We start from the raw sequence: 20,934 nt of genomic DNA on the forward strand, positions 1-20,934 counted from the left end.
TATAAAATATTTATATTGACACTATACATACTTTAAGTTTATATGATATACATACAATTACGGAAAAAATAATTTGCTACTCACTTAAAATGCATGTCAAGTTTTTTATTTCAAAAATTAACAAAAAGTTACATCCAATTTTTTTTTAAAAAATAACTAAGTTTATGCATTTTTAATTTTAAAATGTTATGTCCAAATCTATTAACCATTCAATCTATTAAAAATAAAAAATTAGTTGACAGAAAGTTATATTTTTAAATACAAGAAACTTGAGAAAGAAAAATTTAATTTTTTTTTTCAAAATCTAAATATCCGAACCCGATCCGAAATAACCGAATCCGAACTAAAAATACCCGAACCCGACCCGAAGTACAGAAATACCCGAATGGGTTTTACACCTCTATACCGAAATACCCGAAAATCCGAAATACCCGACCCGAACCCGAACGGGTACCCGAACGCCCACCCCTACATGTAATGTTTTACCAAAAAAAAAACAATGTATGTAATGAAACAAAAATGAGCTAGATAGTATATATACTATATAGTCCAAAAGAAAAGAGAAGTATGTAACTTTGCAGTACAGGAAAGGTAAGAAAAGATGATAACCACTAATCTCATATTTAAGTGCTAGATTTGACAAGGTGATAAAACACTTAAGATTGGGTGTCTATTGATCTTTCAGTAAAACTTTTTGTTGGTTTTTCTTACCACAAATGTAAAAACGATAAAACAATTCGATTATCTTCCTTTTTGTTCCTGATTATCTTTTAAAAACAGTCATTCTGATGATGACCAAATCATTTCCGTTTGATTTACATCGATAGTGACACAACCTATTCGCATATATGTGATGTAAGCATGAGTCACTTGAATTGATTTATAGTATGTTTCTGTCATATATTAAATATCAATTAGCAACAGTATTTTTCTAAATGCGAACCCAGTTTTGATACAGATAGACATAACATGGTTTACAGCAAAATTTTGATGACGTCAACGTTGCGTATGTGTCTATGTATGCAACAAGGACACGTGTCACGTCCCTAAGTTCCACGTTGGCAGTAGAAGTCTAGAGCCCATCTTCATTTCGTTAACTTTTGAACTGGTCTTCGAGGTTAATCCATATTTTCACAAACGTATTAGTTTTTGGGATTATCTGAAATTGTCAAATGAGTTTTGGCTAAAGTAAATTCATGTACTTTAAAAGTTACTCTACGTTGTCTTATTCGGTAGCCTAAAGTCTAGTACTTTTCATCCTATTATAACTAATGAACTTTTTACTTTCTGTACTTCTGAATCTACATAAAAATTTGTACAGAAATGCAAACCGAACTCAATACATATATACCGAAAGTTTTGAACAAAATCTAGATTTTTATTAATAAAATCATCACGAAAATTTCGTTTTTGTACGAAAACAAATTTAAAAACATTTTAAACTGAAAACATAAGATCCAACATCAATTTCGTTTGTCTAAAAAATAGAATTCAAAAGCCGAATTGGGAACAAGATATGAATTAAGAAAAAAAAAACTTGTATAGACATTTGACCCAAAAAAGATCTGGTATAGACGATACAAAAGCTTATCAAAGACTCATAAGACGTCAGAGCATGGATCATAATGACGTGAGCATGACACAATGCAATCAACGGTATGGTTCCAAACAATGCGGCGGTGTACGCTTTTTGAAGCCCATTAGGGCCCACAAACATTTCAAAGCCGTCATTCTATAAATAGCCATACACAATCACAATACCAAAACACAACCCAAATTCATCAATCTATCAACGAGAACACAAGCTAAGAAAGAAAAAAAAAAAGAGAGACCACAAGTAGTATATGAGAGCTGCACTAAACAGAGCAAATTTTGTTGGAGGGTTGTTTTCATTCAGAAACATTAAATCTATGTCGTCTTCTTCTTCACAAAACTTCGTATCAAGATCTGTAATCAAGAAAGTCTTCGCTAAGCTTCAGAAAGAAGGCGATGGAGCCGTTGTCAGACGTGGCATTTCCAGGTTCTTTAATCATTTTTCTTCTTATTTAAGGAAAGTTAATGATTCCCAGTTTAAGTCTTATAAATCTTTTTTTTTTTTTTGCATAAATTCAGGAGTGAGCAGAAGTTATTAGATCCGTTCTTGATGCTAGATGAGTTCTCTGGTACATTTCTTATTTGTTTATTTATTTCATCTATTAAACAAAAGCAGTCATTTATTGATCATTAATTCTTTAATTATGTTTTATAATTTTTCTTTGGAGCAGTTTCACCTCCAGCTGGATTCCCAGATCACCCTCACAGAGGTCAGTCAAACCATCTATGCTTTTATACTTTACATACATGGATATATTAAAAATGGTTTTATGTAATACATATCTTAACATTTTTGTGTGAAAATGTTGATGTACAGGTTTTGAAACTGTTACGTACGTACTTGAGGTAAAACACGCATAAACATTGGTCTTATTCCATATATGAGTATGAAATAATTGGTCTAATTATCTTCTTCTTCTATTTTTTTTTTCATTTTTTCAGGGAGGAATTACTCATCAAGATTTCAAAGGCCATAAGGGTACAATCTATGCTGGTGATGTTCAGGTAAAAAAAAAACAGAATAAAATGTTTAACCATTCATAATCCAACAACAATTAAAAGACCTTAAAAAAAAATCTAAATATGTATATTTTTCAGTGGATGACTGCAGGAAGAGGAATCATTCATTCTGAAATGCCTGAAGAAGAAATCAACAAAGGTCTACAACTTTGGATCAATCTTTCATCCAACGAAAAAATGTAACACAAAACGCACTTGCTATAATTAGAATTTTTTATTAGGAGTTTCTAAACCGGATAATTAACTCTCTAGTTTTGGTTCCGACAGGATAGAGCCAAACTACCAAGAACTGTCGAGTTCAGACATACCAAAAGCAGAACAAAACGGTGTCCAAGTCAAAATCATAGCAGGAGAATCAATGGGAATCCAATCCCCTGTTTACACAAGAACACCAACAATGTTCCTTGATTTCATTCTCGATCCAGGAGCTCAGTTCCACCAAAACGTTCCGGAATCTTGGAACGCGTTTGCTTACGTTCTTGAGAGCGGTGAAGGCGGAGCTGTTTTCGGCTCATCAAACGCGTCTCCTGTTTCATCACACAACGTTGTAGTGTTTGAACAAGGAAATGACGGTGTTAGTGTGTGGAACAAGTCATCTTCGAAAAAACTGCGGTTTGTGTTAATTGCTGGAGAACCATTAGGTGAACCGGTGGTTCAGTACGGTCCTTTCGTGATGAATACTCAAGCTGAGATTGATATGACCATTGAAGATTATCACTATGGTAAGAATGGCTTCGAAATGGCCAAGTATTGGAGGTCACAATGATAGAGACACAATAATCAATGTTTTAATTATTATTTTCATACTTGTTTTTTTTATCCTATGTGTGATTTGAATGGGACAATAATAAAGTTTAAACTCAATTTCTTTTGCTAAGTATGTGGGTGGGAACCCATTAAATCCAAGGCTGACTTTGTTTTACTTCAAACCGTAGTGATCATTATTGTGTTTTTCCACAATCTAGTTTAAATTAACCGTTTATGCTATGATAATATAAGGCATATGAAGAAAGCATCCCACACTTTCTCTAGTGTGAAATAGACATGAGACGAAACAATTGTTAAATACCAAACGCGTATTAACACGTTGAAGTGACATTAACATGATTGTCATTACTTCTAATTATTACTAACTTTGGTTGTCAACTTCGGTTAATGCCTTCCGAACGTATGGTGATACAGAGTGAACGCAATGAATACACCGACTACATTGCTCCATCGAAAATTATATTTCTACTATTTCAAACTTTCAGCTCTTATGATTAACATCAAATACAGTCTATTATTTTTCTATTCAACTTTAATATGTTGATTTAACTACGGTTGGATGGATAAAGAGTGGAAGCAACGAATATACGAACTACATTTCTCCAAATCCCTTATATACTAAAGCGCAAGTCGCCTACCAAATCATAATTAGACATGTGGCAAAACAAAAATTTACAAAACAAATAAGATTGATTAATAATGATTTTGGAATTTCACGTGAAAAGTTGAAAAAAAAAACTAAATCCCTAAATTATCTCACCCACTTACAAAATAAAGATCACGTTCTATAACTGTTTTTCTGTTTTACCTTTCTATCTTATTTAATTTTACTTCCTTCTTCATTGTTTCTTCTCCGGTTGATAATCAGTTCTCCCACTGATCAAAATAATTCCATACAAGTTATGATTACTCCTAACTGAAAGTTAAAGCTCTATCAGCAACGAAGGTAACCATAATCATCTCAACTCTTTTATATGTCTTATCTTTGTGAAACTACATACATTTATTTCATCCGATATAAACACAAATGAAAAGGAAAGAAGAAAAAGTCAAGCGAAAGAACCCAGCAAACATAAAACACAAGCAAAACCGTAAACAAGTGGTATCTTCTATCTTTAGTTATTCTCGGGCTCTCTCTCTCTCTCTTATGTTACACTTTAAGAATTTTTTTTTTTGAACAAAACACTTTAAGAATTTCTATTTTGTTTTTGTAACTTTGAAATCAAATCTCATGGCTAATGATGCGATGCGAGTCTAACCGAGGGAAAAAAATATCAATAACTATGATGATCCAATTTAGGTATTTACAAATTTGTTTGTTATAGTTTGACTATTTAACAAATCCTTTTTTTAATGTGACATAGCATATTCTTACAAAAATTTTGCTTGAAAAATAAGTCTATTATATTGACTATTTTGTATGCATGTTAGTTTTATATTTTTCAATATTAATTCCAATAAATTTATTTTAAAGAAGAACTATTTACAAAACAAATACAAATAAAACTGAATATAGCAAATACGATATTTCTAGGTGTTACCTAGCTTCAGCAAAAAAAAATTTAAAATAAATTCAATTTTGATTTAAAACATTACAATTTTATTTTTTAAATAATTCAAAAGCCACCAAAAAGTATACCCGTGCTTAGCACGGGACAGTAATACTAGTGAATTATGAAATGTACATCTTTGAATCGTTTTGTTTTAGATATCTCACTTGTTGAGATACATCTTTGAAGCGCAAATACAGTAAAAACTCTATAAATTAATAATGTTGAAACTACACCAAAACTATAATTTTTTAATTAATTTATAGAGATATTAATTTATTGATATACTAATTGAACAAAAAACTTAATTTAAAACTATAAAATTATATTATTTTATAGAGATTTTTAGTTTATATTAATTTATAGAGTATTAATCTAAAGAGGTTATACTGTACTAAGAAATTTTTTTCCTTTTGTTGCAAAAATTATTTTCATTACAACTTGAACAATTATGAAAAAGTTGAAGGATATAATTAAATTTATAATGTATAATAGATATAAAAAATGTAAAAACAATTTATATGTTAGAAGAAAAAACTTTTAAAACAACTTAGATTATAAAACAGAAGCAGCAATTGGAAAATATCAAAAATGATTTTTTACACTCACAAAGTTTACAAAGAACATAAGTAGAAAAATGAGAATATAAACTTATACATTGATAAAAATTCTTTGTCCAATTTTGCTTACATTTCTTCTGTATTTGTAACAAAGAAACTCAAAACACACACACATTTCTCTCTTTAGCTTTAGCTTTCAATCGAGAACCAAAAAGAATGTATCTGTCTTCACTATAAATTATACCCAGCGAAACCAACCAACCCCTCAGGACAAGAGAAAAACATTACCTCGAACAGCAAGAAAATGACTTTGTCCCTTCACTCTCGTTCTTGACCAAACTAACCCTGTTCCCGGTTACTTCCTCCTTGTAAGAATCAGAGTTGAGCTGCTTCCGACTGATGTTGCCATAGATGTCGCGGATAACCATCTCGAAAGCCGTGCTTACATTGGTCGAATCAAGAGCTGATGTCTCCATGAAAAACAAACCTTGAGACTCCGCAAGACTCTTGCCTTCCTCAATGCTCACCGCTCTTATGCTCTCGAGATCACACTTGTTCCCTATTAGCATCTTCGCTACTGTTGTATCAGAGTGAGCTGCAACAATAAAAAACAAAGCAACACACTTTTTGACTTCAACTTTAATCAAAGTCGTCATCATCATCATCATCATCATCATTACCATCATCATCATAGCTATAACTCTTCTAAAAATTGAATCTTTCAATCAAAAGCAACACTCGATTTGCAGATCTCACTCAAAGATTGAAACTTTGAATCGAAATTTTGCAGATCTCACTCAAAGATCGAAACTTTGCAGATCTCACTCGAAAGATTGAAACTTTGAATCGAAAAACAGAGGAGGGAACACGTACTGTTGAGCTCATCGAGCCAGCGACCGACGTTCTCGAACGTCGAGGTGCGAGTGATGTCGTAGACGACGAGGGCTCCGACGGCGCCGCGGTAATAGGCGGAGGTGACGGCGCGGAAGCGTTCTTGGCCGGCGGTATCCCAAATCTGAGCTTTGACTTCTTTGTTGTCGATGAGCATGCTCTGAGTCTGGAACTCGACGCCGATGGTGGCTTTGGAGTTGGGGTTGAACTCGTTGCGTGCGTAGCGGGTGAGGAGGTTCGATTTGCCGACGGCGGAGTCTCCGATGATGACGATCTTGAAGAGGTATTCTTCGCATCTCTCGTCGTCCGACATGTTTTCCACTTGTTTCCTCTTTTACTCTCTCTCTCTCTGTTCTGTAATAACGCTTAGAGAGAGAAAGAGGAGAGAGAGAGATTTGATTTGCCTTTATTGTAGGCTGGTTATGAGGCGCACTAATAAATGTTAAAGTCTCACTTTGCGCATGAAGTAGATTTTCATCATAGTTATGAGCTGGTATGACGCTAAAGCATGTCGGAGGCTAATGTGAAAGCTTGTAATAAGTAGAAGTTACTGCAATGGTTTTGGGCCTATGCATGCCTTGTGTTTGGATAATATACATGAGTGATATATTTGAGAATGATCAAGGCTATTAATTATGAGCCTTATACTTGCGATTCTATCTATGCATAGACCGTTTCTTCAACCCTTCCTTCTAGTTTAAGGCTCGATAGAGCAGGGCAGCTCTGGTTGCAATGATGTGTTAGCCAATTGTATTCCTGTTAGGCTAAGATTAGATTATTGAGAGAGATTAACAGCTAAGTTATAACCGGTTATGAATCTATATACGTAAAGTAGAGATAATATTATAAATTGTAAACTTGTTATTAAATTGAAGAGACTACAACTCAATAGGCGGTTTATAACAGCCTATGTTTTATTTTTATACTCCGTGTTTGAGCCTATGTTATCGATCTACGTTGTCGGTCCCTTATTCTTGGTGATGCCGAAATGTTAATTTTCTAGTAGCCAATGGCAATCGAAGCCGGGACCATATCGAATCTATGGTCGCCCAAGTACCACTAGCCCAACTCGGGTTGATTATAACACCCTATGCTTCATAAACTTTTGATAAAATAATCCTAATTACATTGAAACTATAGGTAATCCTAATGACTATAGGATTCCCTAATAATATACAATGAGCTATCTAGTATGTTGGAGTTAGGAAAGAAAAATGAAAACTACAGGTGAAAACGTAGGATTGAATACTATATCACACACATTAAAACCAGTAGTTTATGTTCTAAGTTAAATTAACCAAATTTGTTTTATTGGTTAAATTTTGATTGATCTAAGTAATTGAAGTTGTTATAAGTTGTCAGTTGTCACTATGGTGACGACTTCGAGAATGTGTCAAAACAAGACTTCATTAATAGACCACCGTCACTTTCTTTGGACCTCCGAAATCACAAGTATATAATTAAAATCTTTTTGTTGCTGTTGAATTGATTCCTTAGTCTCCTTTTCTTCTCTTCTATACTTCATGTTTGGAAACACATCATATCATTTCATCATCGCTTCTTGCATGCCCCACAAGTGCATCTCTCCATCCCCTTTTCCAGCGACTACACATAACATATAATCAACGAGAAATACAACATTACTCAGCAAATATTTACATGTTTGTGATATTGTACAAGCTCTATCTATGTTTTGATATCTCGTTTTCCAACTGTATGATATAGACATAAGTTCAACTGAGTGTCTCTTCATAGACTAAGTCAATACGACCATAACATGTGAATATTATGTACATGGGACCTCAGAATCTAAGGTTATCCTCAAACATGCATGCACATACTAATGCGTTGATAGAACTGATAGAACATACGGTATATACATAACCATTTATTTGTTTGTGTACGTAGAGCGATTATGCATGATTCTTAATTCAGAGGAGTCTATATGTTATTAAAACTATACCAAATATACACAAGGACGCACCTCTACTTGTTGTTGAAGACCTTTGATATGCTCAACCGCCAAATCCAACATGTCTGCATAGCTCGTTTGCTGCATAAACAGAAATAATATCAATATTTTTAGTTATATAATCTTCTTAACTACATTTAAGCTACATAGATCTTTTAATCCATATCCCTCACTTTGTCCATATTGGGCACCAGTTCTTGTAGCTTCTTCAGCTTCCCGCTTATTCTCGTTCTTCGCTCCTATACATAAAACTTGATCATACTCTTGTGTTTTTTGGGTATCACACACAGTTCTCTTGTATGATTATATGTTTACTCTTCTGTAGTAATAATAATATCAAACAATAGAATACAACTAACCCTTTCAGCGATGCTGCGCGGGTGAGTAGCGCAGCCACGCTTGGCCCTAGTCCTACAAGGCACCGAATCCTCTGGTATGTTCATCATACTCTCCATTCTCGCCATTTCCAGAGACGTTTGCGGCATACTAAACTAAAGAATCATAACCATAACATGCCAAGAAAATAAAAATATTACATAATATCCAAACAAAATTAACATTATAGACTTACAGAATAAACATTTTGTTAGCAAAGGAACAGCTTGTGAAGAAATATACATAAACCAATCTAAATCTTTCTCTAAACCATTTATACGTATAGCATAGAAACCGTTCAACATACATGAATTTGTGACATACCTTCTTTCTACTGGGATTGATTTGGCCTTATGAATTTTAATCTAAATTTAAAAATTTCATATTACATGTGTTAAACTAAGCACTTAACGCAGTATAATAACTTTTATTAACTTCGACATACTATATATAATACACCAAAGAACAAAACCATTCAACTTTTGGTGTATGCTTTTCTCCCCCTTTATGTTAGAGATTCAAACAACTATGGAACTTTATTGCATAGAAAGTTATTGTACTCAACATTCATACGACACATATAACCACAAAATCATAGAGATACCTGTGTTTCTAAGGTGAAAAAGTCGGTGGTCTTGGACCGTTTCCCGGGTTCATCAATGGTGAAACTGATATGAGAAGACGAGTTGTCCCAATTGTTGTGATCATTTCCAAAAGTCATACTCGTCGATGGGACACCTTTTATAGCCGCCGCAGCTGCTTCGACCTCCGAGATTCGCTGTAGAGAGTTACGTTCTTGATGACTACTACTACTACTCCCGCCGGAGAATCTCAGCTCCGGCTTCAACCCCGACGGCCCTCGCTCTCCTCCTCCGTATCCTCCGTTTGGCCTCCCTAGAGAGAAACCTGTTCGCTCATCCATCAACAAATTTAGATCCAAAGAGAAACAAAGAGATGTAATGTAACGTAGGGTTATAACTTGTAATGATCTCAGTATTTAATAGCCAGTACGATTTTAAAATGCATATATATGCACAAAATAGAAGAGAATGGGTCTTGTTCGAGACTCGAGGAACCCTTCCTTTGTCTCTACTTTGATTTTCTTTATTTATCCAATATTTTATAGAGAATAACGATTAATCATGAAAAGAATCTTATAAATTAATTCACTATTTGAATTCCAGATATTATTATAAACAAACTATTATGTATTGTATATGCGTATATAATAATGCAAGGGGGTAAGTTTTCTTGGGACTCGCACATGGATTACAGTGGAAAAATAAACCGGACGGATGCAATGAACAGAAGATCAAATTGCACAAAAGTAGTATAGATTATTATTCGCAACTAACAAAACAGTAATAAATCAATTATTTATAATGACAAGTAGGCGTATCCAAAAATAGAAACAGTGACTATGATGAAGCCATGTCAGCATGGTTGGCCTCATGGCTGCTTTGTCAGAAGAAAAAGAGCAAGTGGGATGGGTATAATATTGCCAAGTGGACTATACTTTTATTTAGTTTTTTGCAATGATTCGTTTTTTAACATATACTTTTGGCAAGTGCATGTTTTATAATACATGCTATTTGCATTAAATTGCATTTTCAAAATATACAACTTGCACTTCCTGGAAATACGTGTTTAATTATTCGTGCATGTATAGTGTATCTATAAGTTGTATATTTTGTAAATATATATATGCTCGGTCCTATGTAGTTGGACGATTAAAGCATGAAAATAAAAATTTGTCCCCAATCCATTATACTTACAAGATTTTGATGTTTTAAAAATTTTATATAAATTTAGCACTTGAAACTAATGTATTATAAGCTTTAGCCAAGGCATATTTATATACAAATAATATGGACCATGGGACTCCATAGAGAAAATGAAAGAGAAATGTGTGAACAAAATCTATTGATAGATAGATAACCATATCAACTAAACAAATATAGGTAGATATTTTGATAGCTAATGTGATTTCCATTTTCATTTTAGTGGTCGATATTATATCTGATAATTAATTAGAAAACAAAAGTCGTATCCTTTTATATGTGGAGGAAAACTAGTTGACAAATTAAAGTCGTCGAAATAAATTCAAAGGTTTGGATTCAAGGAAGTGAAAATTACTTGTAAGATTAATTAATATACCTACTCGTGTTTGTCAATAAAATATCATACTCCTTCAGACGAAATAAATATCATACTCCATTCAAACCGAATGTTTAAAGATTATTCGCATATTTTGAAAATCTTGTTGCAATACTAGATCTAAGTAATTGTCAATTTAGTTTTGTATTAGTTCAATTTAGTTAAAAGTTGTTATATTAGTTCTAATTGGTACAAGTAAAAGAACACTAACTTTTTTCAAAAAACACTAATTTTGTATACATTCTTAAAAAAATACATATACATTTTAAAAGAACATACATATATACGCATATATGAAACAATTAAAAACTTAAACCATTTAATTTAACTAAAGAGTACTAAATTTATTATGTCTGTGTGAGTTATAAATGTCAGACACACAAAAGGTTACCGTTGACAGTGGGAAGATGTTGGTCATAGAATCCAGCCGGGGAGCTTCTGTGTCGGAACAATGGAGAGGAAGAAGAAGCCCCGGGATCGAATCCAATGTTAGATGGATCATCGGGGAAGCAATCACCGAGACCGACGACGTTAGGATCCTGCTGCTGCCGCGGAGGATTATAGTGGCTTTGAGAGCCGAGGGAGGAGAAATCACGGGTAGCTCCAGCGGCTGAGTCATATCCATTGTTGTTGGCGTCTCCGCCGTCTGGAACGGTGGACTTGGAGGAGGAAGGAGGAGGAGGGTACATAAATTGTTTTTGCCGGAAAAGAAAAACCCTACAAAAGTTAATCTGATACTTAGAGAAAAATGTCTTTAAGAGAGAGAGAGATTAGGAATAGCTAATTAATAATATTATAATGCAAGAGGGTTGTTACTAAATATAGTTAGGAATCGTTAAGTAATGAATTAAAAATAAAGGCGGCCAAGTTAGAGAGAAGGCTTGTGTGTGGTCTGTGCTGAGTGGTGCTTGTCCGCTTGACCAAGAGAGAGTCTCTTATTCACGGTCCGTCAATGCACGTGCACCTCACATATATGGTCGACAGATGGTGGCTTTGACGTTCTTTAGATTTCATTTAATTGTTATCTTTCTTATAACTTGTCATTTATGGAAGTTGTGAAGATGTTGGTTGGAGATGTAACTTAAAGATTTAGGGTTTTTTTAACAACATAATTTTTATTAATTAGATTGTAAAAAAATTACACAAATACATGCATAATAATGAAAGCACAACAAACAACACATATAAAATGAAAAATAAAACCACGGAGCACATGAAATAGCTTGAGAAGATGATTTTTGTAGAGGTCTTTGTTACTATAGTTATACACTCTATTAATTTTCTTGCAGTCTTGAAATCTTTGTCACATTATAAGCATCGAATTTAGATACATATATATATATATACACAGTAAATTTTTATAAATTAATAATGTTGAGATTTTGATATTTTATTAATTTATAGAATTATTAATTTATTAAAAACTCCTTTTTAGATTTATTTTATTTTAAGTTATATTTTAATAAAATAAGAAAATATTTGATTTTATTGTATATACATTAATTAACTTTTTGAAATTCGACATTTATATTAGTTTTATTATACTATTTGGTGTGCATAAAATATGTTTCATAAAATTTAGATGGGATTTTAGATATAATTTTACAAAATCTCATCAAACTTTATTAAAGATAATTTTATTGTGAATTTAAAACAAACAATATAATGGTTAGTTTGATGTTACAAAAATAATAATAATAATAATAATAATGGTTAGTTTGTACTTATATAAAATTTCTATTCATATAAATTATTAATTTATAATTTTAATGAGACCATATATTTATACAATTTTTTTTATAAAGTTATTCTCTTATTTGGGTTATATTTTGAACTTGCCTAATTTGGGATCAGAAAAATTTATTAATTTATCGAATATTAACTTATAGAGTTTTTACTATGTATATATTCTTCGGCCAATGTGTTGATTCAACCGTAAAAATACATATTAAAAATACCAATTTTCAACAGTTGTATGAATATCATCAAATAACAAAGAGAGCATATCTTCAATATTTCATGTTGCCACCTCAAACAAACCATGATTTCAGTGATACATTTTGATACCAAATATACTGTATTAAAATATAATTTCCGAAAGATTTTGGGTTTTATATTTGGTAAATAACTAAATGGTAATGAAGAAGATTTAAGTTATAGACTATATATTGTATTACGTATATTCAGAATTTTCAAACATTATTATGTGTGCGCGATTCATTCCACAATCACAATCGTTAAATGACAAATATAATACTTTTTGGCCAAAATACTTTACTTGCATTAAATCATACATGCTGTACGAGTTGTACGTAAGTAGGTTATTAACAGAAAGTAACACAGGATATTGTCGATGGAGCCTGCTTCTCTGAGATTGTCTCGGGGATTCAATCGAGTAAATTTCGAATCGGACTCTAAAGACCTGGGGACAACTATTGTCGATGGAGTCTGCTTCTCTGAGATTCACGGAATCGTCTCCGATATCACCTTTCTATTCATTGTTTGAGTTTTTTTCCTTTCGATATTGTAACCGTCTTTCTCTATCCTTTGAAGACGGTCTAGCTAAGCAGATGTTTGGTTCTGTTTGTACCAGACATTAATTTATCGGTTATAAGAAAGCATTGGTTTGACAAAAAAAAACACAGGATATATATATATATATATATATATATATATATTAGGGGTGTTCAATCCGGATATCGGTTCGGTTTAGGTTCGGTTTTTTTCGGTTTTCGGTATTTTGGTTAGTAAAATATAACTACCATTCTAAATCCATATTTACTTCGGTTCGGTTCGGTTTATATACCGTCGGTTTTTGGTTTATTCGGTTTTATACCAAAAAACATAATTATTTAGGTTGAGATCATATTATATGAATTTTAGAATCATATTGTCAACACAGTCATTTATTAAAAATATATTACATGTTCAAATAAATGAACAAAAAAGTAAAAATGCTTCTACCATCAAATAAAATAATCAAATCTATAACTAAATCAAAGCTTGAAATTTTAAAAATAAAAATATGAAACAAAACAGAAATATAAAAGAAATTTTTTTTCACTCTTCCCTATTTAGTGTTCATTAAAGTCATGCTTTTTCAATTAAACACAAAACTCTGTTTGTTTACAGATAAAAAACAATTATGAAAATTTTCCATTAATTATTGTCCATCAAATTTATAATCTTCATATTAATTTAGTGAAGACTAAAATAAAGCAAAAAGATCAAAAGAAGACTTAGAAAATAAGATGTCTGAATTGCGATGTATTGTTATTTAATTATAGTTCAAGTTTTTTACAAATTAAGGTTCTTTATTACTATAAAATTATGGTAATAGTTATTAATACAAATTTAACTTATGTAACAAATAGATTTTCATGTATTGTTATAAAATAGATACATATTTACGTGTTTCTACTTTTAATCGGTTTTGTTCGGTTTATTCGGTTTAATCGGTTATATACCAAACCATATCCAAATCCTACGGTTTTTATAAAATTATATCCATTCGGTTTATATGGTATATACCAAAACCAAACCATATTGTCTATTTCGGTTCGGTTCGGTTCGGTACGGTTCGGTTTTACCATATTGAACAGCCTTAATATATACTAGACTTTGACCCGCGCGTCCGCGCGGGTATATTTTTCAAAATTATGTTTCTATTTGTTTTTCATGTCAATAATATAAGGGCTATGCAAAATATCCGAATCTGAAGAACCGAACCGATCTCGATCCGAAAAAGTAGTACCAAACCCAAACCGAAATTGAGTAAATATCTAACTTATTCAAAATTTTGGTTTTTAGAGAACCAAAACCGAATCCGATCCGAACCGAAGTATTTCGGGTATCCGAATGTATACGAAATAGATTTATATACTTATATATATATTAATTATTTTTAGATTTTATATATATAAAAAACATCTAGAATATATATGATACTTTTAAGTTGGTTTAAATACTTGAAAACATATACAAATAATCAATAGTAAATATATAAAATAGTAAAAGTATACTTAAAACACCAAAAATACTTAAAATAATTATTGATTCTCTATCCAAATATTTGAACTAAAGTAATTTATATGTTACCTTTAGGTATTCTGACATATGTTATTCAAATTTATATTTAATATATTATTTTGTTTATACGTTTTGATAAATTTAAAGTATATAAATATATAATGAGTTTTAAAATTTTAAAAGTAATTTAAAATTATATCTGAAGTCGAACCGAACCCGCAAAAATCCTAAATGAACCCAAACATAAATTTAGAAATATTAGAATGAGGCTGAAATCTTTGACCCCGGAAACCCGAAACTCAAACAGACCTGAACCGAACCCGATTATGTACCATATAGATAATTTCTCACAATATAATGGACTTCCAAATTTTCTTAAAAGTATAAGCCCATTACTTTTTTTCTTCTTAATATAGTGCTATCCATGTTTCCAAACAAACCTATTTTTTAAAACTACAATCTATGTTTCCAATCAAACCTTATTTTTAAAACTGCAATCCATGTTTCCAAACAAACTTTTTTTTAAACTACAATCTATATTTCCAAACAAACTTTTTTAAAAAATTGCTATACATGTTTCCAAACAAACCTAATTTGTACTTGAGTTTTAATAAGATAGATATATATATATATATCTATATATAAAGCTTAAATTTGTTAGGAAAAAAAATATATTATTGTATATACAAAATTGAACATGAAGAATCCAGAACACTATTTATAGGGTTATTATTAATACCCTAGAACCATTTGCTTAGGTAAGAACATCGACAAGTTTCAAATGATATGCTCGTAAAGTCAGTTTTAAAAGAAGAAAATAATATAAAAATTGATTGTGGATTATATCAGTTTGGGTGAATCCATTGGCAAATAATCGAAGCCCATAGTTTTGGGGGCTTAAACTTTAAACAAATATGCATTTTGTTAATTATCGTCAAGTGGGTCGTTAAGATTCCATTTTGTATTAATGGGAAAACACTTTCTAATTGTACTATAAATTAGTACTATATTATGGTTTACAGATAGTCCGAAACTTAAATTATTTGGATAATAGTCATATTATTGTTCATGTTCTCGACCACCACATATGATCCAAGACAAAGGATGTCAACAAAAAAGAGGGACAAAGACCATGACAAAACATCCATTTTATACATATATACAACTAGTTGGTTTATATAAAACATTACACATATGTACTTTTTATTATACTATTGTGAACGCCCATAGATTAGGGCAGACCACTGTATTTATTTTCTAAACATTTGATTGGGGTTCCATATTTATGTTTAAAGTGGAGAAGATTTTGGTTGTAGGTCTCACATAAATCAATACCATATTTTCATATAATCGTTTTTCAATATTTGAAAGTAGCTTGGCGAATTGAATAAAAAGTATTATATCAAACCTATTTGAAATAATTTAATTTTTGTTAAATGTTAAGATAATCTTAGTGATGTTGGATAAATATATACATATAGTTTGTTCATTAAGATGCTATAGAGTACCTACAAATATATATCCAATAACAATTTAATTTATATAATTTAAAAATGTAATAATTAATGGCACAAACATTAATCTTCTGCTGAAATTCACAATAATCAAATACTAAAATGCAAGTCCGTAAAAAGGTAAATCACAAATATCAATATTTATAGAAACAAATATCTAATTTGATCCGTAATATGCATATATATATACATATATTTAAAGAATTATATATAAGTTATATATTATAGTTTATATAAATTTTACAATATTTTTGTTTTTAAATAATTTTATTTTAAGAATTTTATTTTTCATGTATTATTTTGAAAAAATATCATTTAATATTAATTAACAGTATCTTTATATATTTATCAACCATCTTTATATACTCTTACATACATATATATGTGCATATTGGCGTGAGCATTTTATACTAAGTATTTACCACAACTGAATATCTAATTTTTTTGGAAGTTAAAATATTCTTTTTTCTTAATGTTTTTTCACTATCGACCAAATTGTAGTAAAATGATTTGTCTTAATAATTTTTTTTATAACTGTTATTCGTTTAGAAACTATAATATGAAACCACCGGTTCGACATCACGACTATCTAAGATTCATAACATGAAAACAAATAAATAATAGTAATTTTTGATTATCACATGAAAAAAAACATCAAACATTTTAACCGAACAAACCAAATAAATATTGATTTAAAATAATAGTTATATTTTAGGAGATTAAAAACAAAAAAAACAACCTAAAACCGAACCGATATCCAAATTAAACAGATTTATGTCTCTTTATTAAAAAATAACGAAAATAATAATCACATTCCGTGGAAAACGCGGGTTATTACTTAGTTTTGCCTTGTTTAGACGTGCCAAAATAAACAGGCCGTATCAGTCCAACTCTTATTTAGATGTGCCAAAATAAACAGGCCATATCAGTCCAACTCTTAAGGGAGGTGGATAAAGTTCCTATACTTATTAGGTTGGATATTATTTGTATCTAAATCAAATATATGTTTCTCCCCTCAAGTTCAAATATATTTGGCCAATAAATTTTGTTATTATATTTTGAATGGAATTTGTAACAAGTATTTTGATTATCGTTCATGTCTATTTCTCTTTTTGGTAAAATAATCAAGGATTTGGGGCTTTTTGCTACGCTACTTAACTTATTTCACTGATATTATTATTTTCTTACCATTTGTGGAAATGGTCAGTTATAAGAGTGATGGTGAGATCCAGATGTCTAAATGACAAAATCCAAAATACTTGGGATTGACAAAAAAGTGGGTTAGTAGATTTAGCAATTTTGTTGGGCTAGTTTTGGCCTTTTGGGCATTTAGTTTTAATGAAAACCATGGTCGAACCAAAAAAAGTTGGTGCTCAAATTTATTTATTTTTCTCAAACTGAGAAAATTCTGTTTGGTCATGTAGTACGATTTTCTGATATTTCTTTCTGGTGAAAACATGAAAAATAACAATCCTGCGGGACACATGTATCTCTTTTGGATTTTCATGAAAGGAAAGTTTCAGGGAAAAAATAAATAATAATATGACATCGTTTTATGATTTCGAATTTAGGGGGTGGTATTGAATCAAGGAATGTAATTGAATTTGAAAGAATTCTTAAGTAAGAACTTTTGCAGTATTTTAAAAGATTTAATGAGATTTTAATGCATTTATCCAATTCTTTTTATGATGGATTTTAAAGGAATATACATTAATTTGATAGAATACTAATTCCTCTAAATTCTATGAAATTCCTCTAAAGTATATTTAAAAAGTTCACGAAATTATTTATTAATCTTAAAACTGAAAGAAAAATAATAATTAGCACTACATTAGTTTATTGGTTGTAACAATATACTTTTATTAGTTCTTTCACATACATACGTGCAAATATTTATTTTATAAAAGTAGATTATATGATATATACACACGTAAATGATTAAACATATAAATACAGAAATAAAAACTCATGATATACAAAGATTTATGAAATAATAAATGGAGACTATTGGAAAAAACGCCATGAACTAATGATAAAAAAACTAGTATACGCCATGAACTAGTACTTTAACGTTTGGGAAAAATATTTTTTTTTTAGATGGAATTTTTGCTTTGTGAATAGATATGCAGTGCTCTATATATATAGGAGAAGTGATCTAGGTTTTGTTTCTTTAGAAATATATAAGAACTATTTTATAGGGATTTATATGAGAGATAGATCTAATTAAAAAAAACGTTTTTAAAAATGCTACGTACTATTTTGTTGAGATTTTATGATAAATGCTATTTTGTAGGGATTATGTTATTTTTCTTTTGTTATTACGTGAGTTTGTAAAATGTAGAGGGAGAAATGATAGGTTGTGATTTTCTACGATCATAGCAAATCTCTCCATATAGGCAAAGAATTGTTTCTTTACATTTCTATAGGACATTTTCCATTAAATTCTTATCAAATGACATTACTACAAAATCTCTCAAATATTAAATAACAATAGAATTTAAAGTAATTAAAAGAATGATTACAAATGCTTAATCCAATAACACAAGAATTTAAAAGAATTGATGAAATCAATAATTGAATAACAGTGGAATTTAATGGAAACTTAAATTCCTTCTAATTCTATCAAATTTCTAAATCCAATACCCCCACCTTAGTTTTCTTACTTGTGGTTTATATTTTGGAATAATAAAAATACAAACCAGTTCGTTTTCTATGGGAATGACCAAACCAGTTAAACTGCAAAATTACATAAACGAAATCTATGATAATTAAAATTACTAAAAGACTCATTCGGTTTTCTTATGATTGTTTCGGAATTTGTTTGAGTTCAGGTTGAATGTTATGGTTTAGTCTTTTTATAAATATAATTTGTTTAATTTGTAAATATAATTTGTTTAATTTGTAAATATAATTTGTTTAATTTGTGTATATGTAAATTTAACAAAGGTCCAGATATCTAAGCACGGTTAAATGAAAAGTAATTACATGAACCCACATTCTAGTATAACTACCAACGTAAAAATCTATTCAACCGAGCCTATCCAACCAAATTGTAAATTATAGATAAATATTTATTGTATAAGTTGGTTAACCTTATTATATAATTTCTTAATTTATATTTGCATTGTGATTAATCATTTGTTTATCTATGCATACTCACATATGTGTGTGCTTGCCTCCAGTAAAATATGGCATTGGTTATTTGATCCAATCACTTTCAACTTCATGATGACAACTATATTATCTTCCATTGAAGCTTCTAATAACAAACTATTTGCTATTTTTACTGGTTAGTGAAGTACTTTATTTATAGAAATTCATGACAATCTAACCTCATCATCTGGTTAATCTCTAGAACTTGTCAGCTAACGGACACAATTAGATTAAACTTCTTCTTTTTTTATTGCAAAGAATATTCATTAAGTCGATACCTATCCATAGGAGCATCTTACTAGAAGCAATTCAAAGATGGAGCAACTTAGTTTATGATAAATTAATGCCACCTTATCATGTATTCAATATTTTAATTAGAATAACAAAAATAATTAGGATTTTGTTATATACTTTTCGCAAGAAAACATAGAATAAACTATATAAGAATAAAACAAATAGAGACCAAGAGATGAGACCTGAGGAAGGCTAGTTAGTTGTTGGAGGCTGCTGTCTGAATTACGCCGCCGTGGGGTCAACCCCGACTTACTGTTACAATCAAAATGAGTGAGCTAGTTTGTTTTCTTGTTTTTTTACAATAATGTATAAAATGAAAGGTTTTCTAGAATCCTTTTCTCTCCAGAATTTAATTTTGCAATTTTATTACACTAATGTATAAGTGATAATAATCTCATATTTTGTGCCCAAAATTTTAATAATGGCTATGCAGGCTGTTTAAATATCCTCACAAACCAGTATTACATATTTAATAAAACAGTCAAACGAAATCAAATCGTTTTGAACTTATAATTTTCTATACAATTATTCGATTTTGGGAGTAGCTTCTACTAAATGATTGTTTACCATTACTGATTCTTTCATAATATGTAAATTTAAGATTAATCTGCTTATGGGGTTAAAAATCTAAGTGATACAAGTGATCAAAGGATATTTGGAAACCTGAATAAACTTATAATTGGTGGCTGTTGATTGCTTGGCGATTATGGCAACAAAAAGTCAAGTCAGCCAAAGGAAGTAACCCCGTTACCGTTAAGACGGTGGCCTCAAGTACGACTTGACCGAAATGCGGCCATGTGATGTTATAATTAAGCAATGTGGAAGTAAGTATCAAAGTGTACCTGTCTTTCACAAAACTGGTTGTGGTTGACCACAAAAATTCCAACAATTTGTTTTTTTACTGATTGTCGATACATATTTGTTGCCAACTTGCCACCTTTGCATTTTAAAATAGCATTCTATTTGTTAATTTTATTTAAAAAATTCTAGTGAAAAAGACTTCGGAGGGGGGGGGGGGGGGGGGGGGGGGGGGGGGGGGGGGGGGGGGGGGGGGGGGG

General features: G+C 30.8%; 3 protein-coding genes across 4 annotated transcripts; 1 reads left to right on the top strand and 2 right to left on the bottom strand.

Moving 5' to 3' along the window:
- Positions 1 to 1,753: 1,753 nt before the first annotated feature.
- LOC106421020 (pirin-like protein 2) lies at positions 1,754 to 3,477 on the top strand. The gene is made up of 7 exons (XM_013861867.3): positions 1,754 to 2,020; positions 2,113 to 2,162; positions 2,265 to 2,303; positions 2,411 to 2,439; positions 2,536 to 2,598; positions 2,692 to 2,792; positions 2,881 to 3,477. Exons 1-7 carry the CDS (start codon positions 1,845 to 1,847, stop codon positions 3,377 to 3,379), a joined length of 957 nt encoding a protein of 318 aa, XP_013717321.1. The 5' UTR covers positions 1,754 to 1,844; the 3' UTR covers positions 3,380 to 3,477.
- A 2,090-nt stretch (positions 3,478 to 5,567) lies between these two features.
- LOC106421203 (ras-related protein RABA5c) lies at positions 5,568 to 6,879 on the bottom strand. Its single transcript, XM_013862052.3, has 2 exons — positions 6,365 to 6,879; positions 5,568 to 6,086 (listed from the first exon to the last, which is right to left on the bottom strand). Exons 1-2 carry the CDS (start codon positions 6,693 to 6,695, stop codon positions 5,776 to 5,778), a joined length of 642 nt encoding a protein of 213 aa, XP_013717506.1. The 5' UTR covers positions 6,696 to 6,879; the 3' UTR covers positions 5,568 to 5,775.
- Positions 6,880 to 7,771: 892 nt separating this feature from the next.
- On the bottom strand, positions 7,772 to 11,822 carry LOC106421039 (transcription factor bHLH129-like). Of its 2 annotated transcripts, XM_013861894.3 has the most exons (6): positions 11,278 to 11,822; positions 9,334 to 9,635; positions 8,714 to 8,845; positions 8,528 to 8,593; positions 8,367 to 8,435; positions 7,772 to 7,987 (listed from the first exon to the last, which is right to left on the bottom strand). In XM_013861894.3, exons 1-6 carry the CDS (start codon positions 11,573 to 11,575, stop codon positions 7,934 to 7,936), a joined length of 921 nt encoding a protein of 306 aa, XP_013717348.1. In that variant the 5' UTR covers positions 11,576 to 11,822; the 3' UTR covers positions 7,772 to 7,933. The 2 variants fall into 2 exon arrangements, with proteins under 2 accessions (XP_013717348.1, XP_048636361.1); XM_048780404.1 differs by lacking the exon at positions 8,528 to 8,593 and having other exon boundaries at positions 11,278 to 11,813.
- Between the last annotated feature and the right edge of the window lie 9,112 nt (positions 11,823 to 20,934).

This window comes from Brassica napus, chromosome A5, assembly GCF_020379485.1.
Source record: "Brassica napus cultivar Da-Ae chromosome A5, Da-Ae, whole genome shotgun sequence".
In the NCBI taxonomy this organism is placed as follows: Eukaryota; Viridiplantae; Streptophyta; class Magnoliopsida; order Brassicales; family Brassicaceae; genus Brassica; species Brassica napus.

Bases quoted from the DNA above. Each gene is read 5' to 3' on its own strand.
- LOC106421020 (XM_013861867.3), top strand. From the start codon at position 1,845: ATGAGAGCTGCACTAAACAGAGCAAATTTTGTTGGAGGGTTGTTTTCA. The intron at 2,304-2,410 runs GTCAGTCAAACC...GTTGATGTACAG, and splicing joins CCCAGATCACCCTCACAGAG to GTTTTGAAACTGTTACGTAC. The intron at 2,440-2,535 runs GTAAAACACGCA...TCATTTTTTCAG, and splicing joins CTGTTACGTACGTACTTGAG to GGAGGAATTACTCATCAAGA.
- LOC106421203 (XM_013862052.3), bottom strand. From the start codon at position 6,695: ATGTCGGACGACGAGAGATGCGAAGAATACCTCTTCAAGATCGTCATC. The intron at 6,087-6,364 runs GTACGTGTTCCC...TTATTGTTGCAG, and splicing joins CTGGCTCGATGAGCTCAACA to CTCACTCTGATACAACAGTA.
- LOC106421039 (XM_013861894.3), bottom strand. From the start codon at position 11,575: ATGTACCCTCCTCCTCCTTCCTCCTCCAAGTCCACCGTTCCAGACGGC. The intron at 8,436-8,527 runs GTGAGGGATATG...CTGTTTATGCAG, and splicing joins TGGTGCCCAATATGGACAAA to CAAACGAGCTATGCAGACAT. The intron at 7,988-8,366 runs GTGCGTCCTTGT...TGTTATGTGTAG, and splicing joins GTCTTCAACAACAAGTAGAG to TCGCTGGAAAAGGGGATGGA.